We start from the raw sequence: 9,202 nt of genomic DNA, 5'->3' as shown, positions 1-9,202 counted from the left end.
TATATATTTTCTTTATTATTCTGATAAGTTCCTAACCTTTAAAAGTGCAAATGTTGATACCCCTCCAGCAACAAGGAATGTACAGACGTATTCTGGAAAAGTGTATCTTATACCATACACTATAGTACCCATCAACATAACTGTATCATGGTAAAATGAGTACTTGTTATGAAATATAAAATAACTACTAAAAAAATGAGTACTTGTTATGGTAAAATGAGTATTTGTTATGAGTACTTGTTATGGCAGAACGCTTTTATATAAAAAATGACCATAGGCTTCAGGCTTTTCCATTTTTACATACTTAGAGGTGGTAAGCAGTAAGGAAACAATGTTTTTTTTTTACAAACTTCACCAAATAGTTATCTTTAATCTCCTATAAGTATATGAAAGGATGTGAAACACAAATAGAAATGATTAAACACAATTGCATTACTACTCATAAATGCAAGGTTACTGCGCGATTGGTAATAACATGGTGTTCCACCTAATGTGATTCTATTTGAACCCAAATAGACATAAAAAGGCTATACCACTTTGAATTGATTCGAATTATCCTAAATAAATTCAGTTTTTCTGGAGCATGAAATAGTGACAGTGATATACATATACTGACCTGGAATCATTTTTGAGGATTTTGCCAGTACCTGCAAGCAGACAACAAAGCAAATACACCACCATTAAAAACCAGTATACTGAATACACAGAAATATATCACATCCATGCAATGGAGGTAGGTCCAAAATCTCTAAAAAGGCCTCTTTCCAAAAAAACAGTTTGAAGAGCTCATACAATGAAGAAAAGTAACATGCCTGAGCCGGGTAACTAATATACTTGAGTGCTTCAATTCCCATCGCTGGACCAATAGTGTTGGTAATTCCACAACCCCAGTAAGACCACCAAGGTGCACCACCACTACTCCCACTTGACCATATCTTAATCACTGTATTATTATTATTTTGCAATATCAAATTAACGTAAGGAACCACACTAAAACGCGCACAAACACAAAACAGAACAAACAGAATTTCTTTCGTTCTACACTGTAACTTGCAGAAATGAAAGAACCAAACAAAGAAGTAAAACAGGGACTCACTTATGTAAGACCATATCAAACAAATCACATTCTGCGCCAAGTTCAGAAATGCAAGGTGCTCAAACCTCTCGCCATTTGGACCGAACCGCTTTGTGGATCTGACTCATTTTAAAAAAGAAAAACGAGTTCAGAAACGAAATTTAAAAATTCGTAACAGAAATGATTGAATCAGCGTGTCTTACAGAGTTTCCTGAAGAACGCCTTGGTAGATGTAGGCAGACCAGATGCCGGCGACACAGAACGCCAAAACCAAGACGCGGCGGAGACCGGATCCGTGAGCCTCCATGAATGAAACGACGGCGTTTTGAGGTTTATGTACTTTAATTTCAAGGTTGCGAGAACCGGACCGGTCAATAAACCGGTGAAGTCACTGGTTCAATGGTTCACTGATTCGACCGGAATTCAATCGGGGTTCAACCGGTTTAATAAAATATTAAATAAAATTATTAAAAAACCTAAAAATAATTTTAAATATATAAATTCAATAATTTCTAACTTAATAAAATTTAAAAGTTCACATAATAAATTATCCATAACTTAATATTAGAAGTTCACAAACAACTTCAAACATCAAAGTTATAACTAAAAAAAAAACGCACATAATGACAAACCCATAATGTATAAAATGTATCATAAGCTGTCACTAAGCAGTTTAAGATTTTGACAGAGTATTAGACCCTTTGTCACCAAATGATCAAGGTACATCCTTGCTAACCCCTTTCTTCAAAGCAAAGTTGAATTTTAGCACAATAGTATGCATCAAGCTCATGATTATTTCAGGCATATATATCTGTACCTCCTTGTTGCCTTTTTTTTAATAATCCTTTCAAATCCATCAATCCCAAATGTTACAAGTTCATAGGCTATATAACCAACCAAAGAATTGCAGCTCTTTAAGGCACAAAATTTATATTTGATCTGTTGTAAATATCTTGAATTTTGCAGTTCTTGAATATTGTCCTATCTCAGCAACTCGGATTCTGCCATCCTTTCGGGTCCCATCCAAACATTTCTCAAACATTTTCTCAACCATCCAAAATTCAACCAATTCCAATATCAAATTATTTTCAAAGCAAATCAATGCCAATAATAAATCTTTTTTAAAATTCAACCAGCTCAAACACTAAATCATTTATAAAGTCAGACTAACTCAAAATTAAACCGTTTCCAACATTAATTCATTTTCATATTTCAAATCATTTCCAAAGCCGATTCGTTTACATTCTCAAACACAGCTTCAGAACCAAGAAAGCCACTTTTCATAATTATCAACTAAATAACCTTTCAAACTAATTTCCTTTCAGCAATCACAAACTACTTAAGCAATCAGTCATTCAATCCAGCAAACAATCACATTTACAAGACAGTTATAATCACGGATATATGCTTCTCACGTTAATATCTATTTATAACAACTCTGTAAGATAAAATAAATTTTAAGAAAACCCCTACCTCAGTTTACCACTTAGCTACGCGATAAACTCAGTTTTTCTCTCGGCCCACAACGCAGCAGTCTCATCCTCAGCTCCAAACCACTTTTGTGGCAACCACAGCTACTCTAATCGTAATAAGAAATAACCAAAACTCAATCAAATAGCAAATAGTATCGCAAAACCTCAGAGCAAGAACGACTTACTGTACCAACAAGAAACTAAGTACAGCACAGCCTCAGCTCCAGCGGTTAACTCCGGCAAGCTCCAACAGCGGCGGCTTCAATCAGCAGCGGAAAAACTCACTGCGACAACATCATCAAACATATACGACTTAAGCGACGACTCTTACGGTAATAAGGATTTCAACGGACAAGGAAAGAAATCTGAAACAAGGCTAAAACTTACCAAGAAAATGGCGGCTCCGGCACTCGGGAGAAATAAACCCAGCATAAACGAACCAGAGCCGGAACCCAAACTGGAATGCGATGGGGTTTGGCAGCTGCAGGGGCGTCCTCTGGCGGCGATGACAGATCTGAAGCGGTTCTCGGTTCGCGATTCGACGGCAGCGGCAGAGGCGAGTTCGGCACTAGAGATCTGACAAAGCTGACGGCGATGAGCTCCCTCTCACGCGTTGTCTCTCTTCCGCGACGGCGCGATGACAGATCCGACGGCGGACGGCGGTGACGCGGTTGGACAAGTTCGGCGGTGATGCGGCTTAACGGCGTGGTCTCCCTCCAAGGCTCGGTGAAGACGCAACGGTGGCGGTGGCAGCGAGGCCCAGCAACGCCGGTGCGCCTCCTTCCCCCCTTCTCCTCTCGGCTCTCACCTCCGCGTCGGTGCTAACAGCGATGGCGGCGAGCAGCCCGGGCCACCAGCGCTGGCCGTCCCCCTCTCCTCTCTTCTCTAACTCTGTTTCTCAGAACCCTCTCTCCCTCAACGTTTTTCTTTCTCTTTTTCTTTCTTTCTGCTTTTTCCTGATTTTCTGAAGCTGAGGAAAGTTGTTTGGTTTACGGGATGCTGAGAGAAAGGGTATGGCGGCGCTGAGACAAGGAGGAAAGGGAAAAGGTGTAATAAAATTAGGGTGAGGAGAGTGTGAGTTTGGGAATTTTGGGTAATTTAGAATTTTGATAAAAATTAGGTATAAGATAATTTGGTAATTAATTATAATAATTTGATTAATAAAAATATAACATGTTATGTATTATTTGTTTTTTCTTAATCTAGTGTTAAATATATTAACTCTAAAATAGTTATTAATTGGTTTTAGTAATCTACGTTCTTTAATAAATCAAACATATATACTCAATGTGACCATAAATAACTTAATAATACTTAGACCTACCAACAAATTTTTATATGTTGTTTTACTGTTAAGTAAGAACATATCAAAATTAGCTCAAAATAAATAATAAATTATTTGAGAATTCTAATGCACAAAATTCTCTAATAAACAATAAATAATTTAAATCTACTAAAAAATAACTCAACACTTTTCTTTGATGCCTGCAAAACATATACCTGAAATAATATTATATCAATGTTAGTATACAGTTTTACAATCATCGACCGTATTTACTATACATGACTCATTCTTAAAAGTTATTCTACACACGTGTGCAGTCGGAAGATAAATTACTGAACTTTATTTTATTTTTCTAAATTATTATAATTATACATTATTCATTAAATGCTAATTGTAATATTGTAATATAATTATTAATAAAGATATTTTTCTAAAATAAATTTAGAAGAGAGAATAGTGCTTTTATTTTGGAGGAAAAATGAATTCATAAGGAATTGACACCTCACTTTTATTAGTTGATAATGTATTAAATATTGATTTTATATAATTATAATAAAAATATTTCTCTAAATTAGTATAATCATGCATTATTCGTTAAATGTTAATTGTAATATAATTATAATAAATATATTTTTCTAAAATAAATTTAGAAAAGAAAATAATGATTTCATTTTAGAGAAAAAAATGAATTCATGAGAAATTAACACCTCACTTTTATTAGTTGGAGAAAAAATCCAATTTTAGTATATTTTGTCATTATTATACATTTTTCTCTAATCATATATCCACTGTTTTCTTTTCTTTGTTTCAGCATTTTGAACCTGGGTTTAACTTCTCGTAGTTCTCACTTCTCAGTCATTCTATTAGATGTAGTTGATAACTATTGAAATTCTTCGATTAATATAGGAAAAAAATATATTATTATATGATAGTATTAATATGAGTATATTTTATTATTAGATAAACAAAGTTAATATAAAATAAAGTTATACATAAAAAAAGCAAAGAAAATAAAATTAAAATAACAAAAGTGATAAAAAGATTATTTTTATAATTTTGTTTTGTCATTTTTATGTATAGAAGATTAGAAAATAGTAAATTTTTAACTAAATTAATTTATATTTGTTGTATTCAATTTAAATAAGTAATAAATTATCTTATTTTAATTTATTTCTTAAATTTATATATCATAAAAATTAAATCAAATAATTAATATACATAATTTTAAATTGTGTGATACTTAAATATCTATTTAAATTAATTAGTTGATATAATTAATTCATCATAATAAATTGTCTTTAATGAGTTAAATAAAATAAAGCAGAAGCATGCTACATTGATTCTATCGTTAAAGGTAAAAATTTGACTTTTATATAATAGAATAGATAGAATAGATAATATAATAGACGGCGAGAAAGAGAAAGATAAACATTTTAGATCCTTTCATTTGAATGTTGCAATATGGGTATCACATTATTTTACTTATTCTACTCTATGGATCCTTTTGTAACTTTATTTCAGTATCAATGGAATTTCACTACCTTTGAGTACTAAATTAAAATTCAAAATGAAACTGAAAAAAAAAAGTAAAGAGTATAAAATTATTGATTGAAAAACACTCTAAATATTAATAAATATAAAAATCATCCAAACACTTTGATTAAAAGTATGAGTGGTTAATTATTATTCATTATTAATAATATTTTATTCATAACAAAAACTGAAAATATAATTATTCATATTTATATTTTAGAAAAATAAACGTATAAGTAACAAATGATCTATTTTATCATGTATATTATAAATTAATTAATTAAACTAACTGATATAATGAATTATAATTAATTAATTGGTATAAATTATAATAAATTATATGATATTTAAAAAGAAAATAAAATGAATAAAAAAATTAAAAGAAATAAAAGAATAGAAGACTACAATAAAATAAATTGAATGTGAGTTTTTTTTTTCACAAATTTTATATCACATCCGCTTCAATAATCAATAATAATAAATAAAAATACATCAACTTAATATCTAAGAGAAAATGATGAGATAAAATCATAACACAATTCTAAAATAAAAGCTTAAATTAAACCATAATATCATTGCACAACACAAATTGAAAGTATTTTCACACTACAATATACCACATAAATAGGTAAATGACTTAAGCTTAATTACGGATTTTTTTTTATTTATGCATACATGATAACACTATGGTCTATAAATGCTTAATGGATAACATATCATATATTGCTCTGAATGATGAGCACGGGAGTTGAAGAGTGTGTGCTGATTTGTGTCCATGATAGTTGCCTTCTTGTGACGACATCTCATAAGAAGAAAAAGAATTGTTGTAAAGATTAGTATAATTATAATATAATTATATCAATTAAAGATAATTTTTAAAAATAAATTTAAAAGAGAGAAATAGTGCAATCATTTTGGAGGGAAAACGGATTCACGAGAAAATGATACCTCACCATCATAAGTTGGGAGAAAACCCTGTTTAGTATATTAAGTAGATTTGTATAAATTATAATAAATTATATAACATTTAAAAAGAAAATAAAATGAATAAGAAGAAAATAAAAATAAATAGAATAGATAGAAGACTATAATAAAATAAATTGAATGTGAGATTTTTTTTTGGTACATTTCATATCACATCCGTTTCAATAATAATAAAAAATAAAAATACGTCAACTTAATATCTAAGAAAAAATGATGAGATAAAATCATAATACAGTTATAAAGTAAAAGCTTAAATTAGAACACAATATCATTACACAACACATATTGAAAGTAATTTCTCACTACAATATACCACAAACAGGTAAATGACTTAAATTTAAATAGGAAATATTTTTTATTTATGCATACATGATACCATGGTCTATAAATACTTCTTAGATAACATATCTTATATAGCTCCGAATGATGAGCACGAAAGTTGGAGAGTGTGGTAGTTTGTGTCCACGATAGTTGCCTTCTTGCAACGACGCCTCATAGGAAGAAAAAGAATTGTTGTAAAAGTTATCAAATGAAACATGGTATTGGCATCATGTTTTTGGCGCCATTGCCAGGGAAAGAAAGAGCAATGAATTTTACATAATCAAAGTGTAATCACAATTTCTGCGCACCAAGTTTTTGGCGCCGTTGCCGGGGATTGTTCGAGTTTGGACAACTGACAGTTCATTTTGTTGCTCAGATTAGGTAACTTTCTTTTCGTTTTCTTTTCAAAAAAATTTTTCAAAAATCTTTCAAAAAAATTTTCCCTTTGTTTTCGAAAAAATTTTCCAAAAAAAAAATATTTTAAAATAAAAATGTTTTCAAAAATAAATTATTCTATGACTTCAAAACTTTCAAGAATGAATTCTAGAGTTTCATGGTAACATGTTGAATCCTATCTGGCTAAAAAGCCATACCCAAACTCCTTTGGGATTGGTCTTCAACTAATCACCTCAATGGATGTAAATCCATTCTAAAGCTTGAATGGCTATTAAGCCATGTCTGACCCTTTGATTGGAGCTTTAGACTAAAGAGCAAAAGATTCCTGGAATTCATATTAAAGATTTTGAAATCCTTATTTTTGTTTTTCAATTAATTTTCGAAAAAAAATACAAAAAAATTAGAAAATCATAAAAATCAAAAATATTTTTTGTATTCTTGTTTGAGTCTTGAGTCATGTTATAAGTTTGGTGTCAATTGCATGTGCATCTTGCATTTTTCGAAAAAAATCATGCATTCATAGTGTTCTTCATGATCTTCAAGTTGTTCTTGGTAAGTCTTCTTGTTTGATCTTTGCATTTGCATGTTTTGTGTCTTTTCTTGTTTTTCATATGCATTCTTGAATTCTTAGTGCCTAAGCATTAAAGAATTCTAAGTTTGGTGTCTTGCATGTTTTCTTTGCATTAAAATTTTTCAAAAATATGTTCTTGGTGTTCATCTTGACATTCAAAGTGTTCTTGGTGTTCATCTTGACATTCATAGCATTCTTGCATGCATTCATTGTTTTAATCTAAAAATTTCATGCATTGCATCATTTTTCTTGTTTTTCTCTCTCATCATAAAAATTCAAAAATAAAAAAAATATATATCTTTCCCTTTTTCTCTCTCATAAATTCGAAAATGAGATTTGACTTTTTTCAAAAATTTTTAAAATCTAGTTGTTTTCATGAGTCAAACAAATTTTCAATTTAAAAATCTCATCTTTTTCAAAATCTTTTTCAAAAATCAAATCTTTTTCAAAATTCTTAGTTATTTTCGAAAATTCCAAAAATATTTTTCAAAAAATCTTTTTCCTATTTTTATATCAAATTTTCGAAAATAACAATAACAATTAATGTTTTGATTCAAAAATTTCAAGTTTGTTACTTACTTGTTAAGAAAGATTCAAACTTTGAGTTCTAGAATCATATCTTGTGATTTCTTGTGAATCAAGTCATTAATTGTGATTTTAAAAAAAATCAAATCTTTTTCAAAAAAAAAAAAAAACTAATTTCAATCATATCTTTTCAAAATATCTTCTTATCATATCTTTTTCAAAAAAACTTGATTTCAAAATATCTTCTCTAACTTCCCAACTCCTTATCTTTTCAAAATTTGTTTCAACCAACTAACTAACTTTTTGTTTGTTTCTTATCTTTTTCAAAACTACCTAACTAACTCTCTCTCTCTAATTTTCGAAAATATCTCCCCCCTTTTTCAAAATTTCTTTTTAATTAACTAATTATTTCAATTTTTAAATCTTAATTTTCGAAAATTACTAACCTTTTTTAAAAACTATTTTCAAAAATCACTAACTCTTTTTCAAAAATTATTTTTGAAATTTTCCTCTCTCATCTTATTCTATTTATTTATTCATCTACTAACATCTCTCCCTCACCCACCAAAAATCCGAACCCTCTCTCTCTCTTTCTGAGTTCAGATTTTTCTCTTCTTCTTTTCTTCTACTAACAATAAGGAACCTCTTTACTGTGACATAGAGGATTCCTCTTCTTTTCTTTTTCTCTTCTCTTTCTTATGAGCAGGGACAAAGAAAAAGGTATTCTTGTTGAAGCTGATCCAGAACCTGAAAGGACTCTGAAGAGGAAACTAAGAGAAGCTAAATTACAACAATCCAGAGAAAACCTTATTGAAAATTTCGAACAAGTAAAGGAGATGGCAGCCGAACCCAACAACAATAATGTAAGGGGAATGCTTGGTGACTTTACTGCACCTAATTCCAGTTTACATGGAAGAAGCATCTCCATTCCTGCCATTGGAGCAAACAACTTTGAGCTGAAACCTCAGCTAGTTTCTCTAATGCAGCAGAACTGCAAGTTTCATGGACTTCCATCTGAAGATCCTTTTCAGTTCTTAACT

At 30.3% G+C, this 9,202-nt stretch overlaps 1 protein-coding gene across 4 annotated transcripts; it reads right to left on the bottom strand.

Annotated features, from left to right (window-relative positions):
• LOC107627071 (UDP-galactose/UDP-glucose transporter 3) lies at positions 1–3,615 on the bottom strand. Of its 4 annotated transcripts, none has more exons than XM_021115705.1 (8): positions 2,935–3,615; positions 2,733–2,831; positions 2,549–2,654; positions 1,279–1,482; positions 1,097–1,194; positions 813–943; positions 617–647; positions 1–140 (listed from the first exon to the last, which is right to left on the bottom strand). In XM_021115705.1, the coding sequence occupies exons 4-8, from the start codon at positions 1,380–1,382 to the stop codon at positions 16–18; spliced, it is 489 nt and encodes a 162-aa protein (XP_020971364.1). In that variant the 5' UTR covers positions 1,383–1,482; positions 2,549–2,654; positions 2,733–2,831; positions 2,935–3,615; the 3' UTR covers positions 1–15. The 4 variants fall into 4 exon arrangements, with proteins under 4 accessions (XP_020971364.1, XP_020971367.1, XP_020971363.1 ...); XM_021115708.1 differs by having other exon boundaries at positions 2,549–2,649; XM_021115704.1 differs by having other exon boundaries at positions 2,738–2,831.

This window comes from Arachis ipaensis, chromosome B02 (genome assembly GCF_000816755.2).
Source record: "Arachis ipaensis cultivar K30076 chromosome B02, Araip1.1, whole genome shotgun sequence".
Classification (NCBI taxonomy): Eukaryota; Viridiplantae; Streptophyta; class Magnoliopsida; order Fabales; family Fabaceae; genus Arachis; species Arachis ipaensis.
This window is presented reverse-complemented; position numbering and strand designations above follow the sequence as displayed.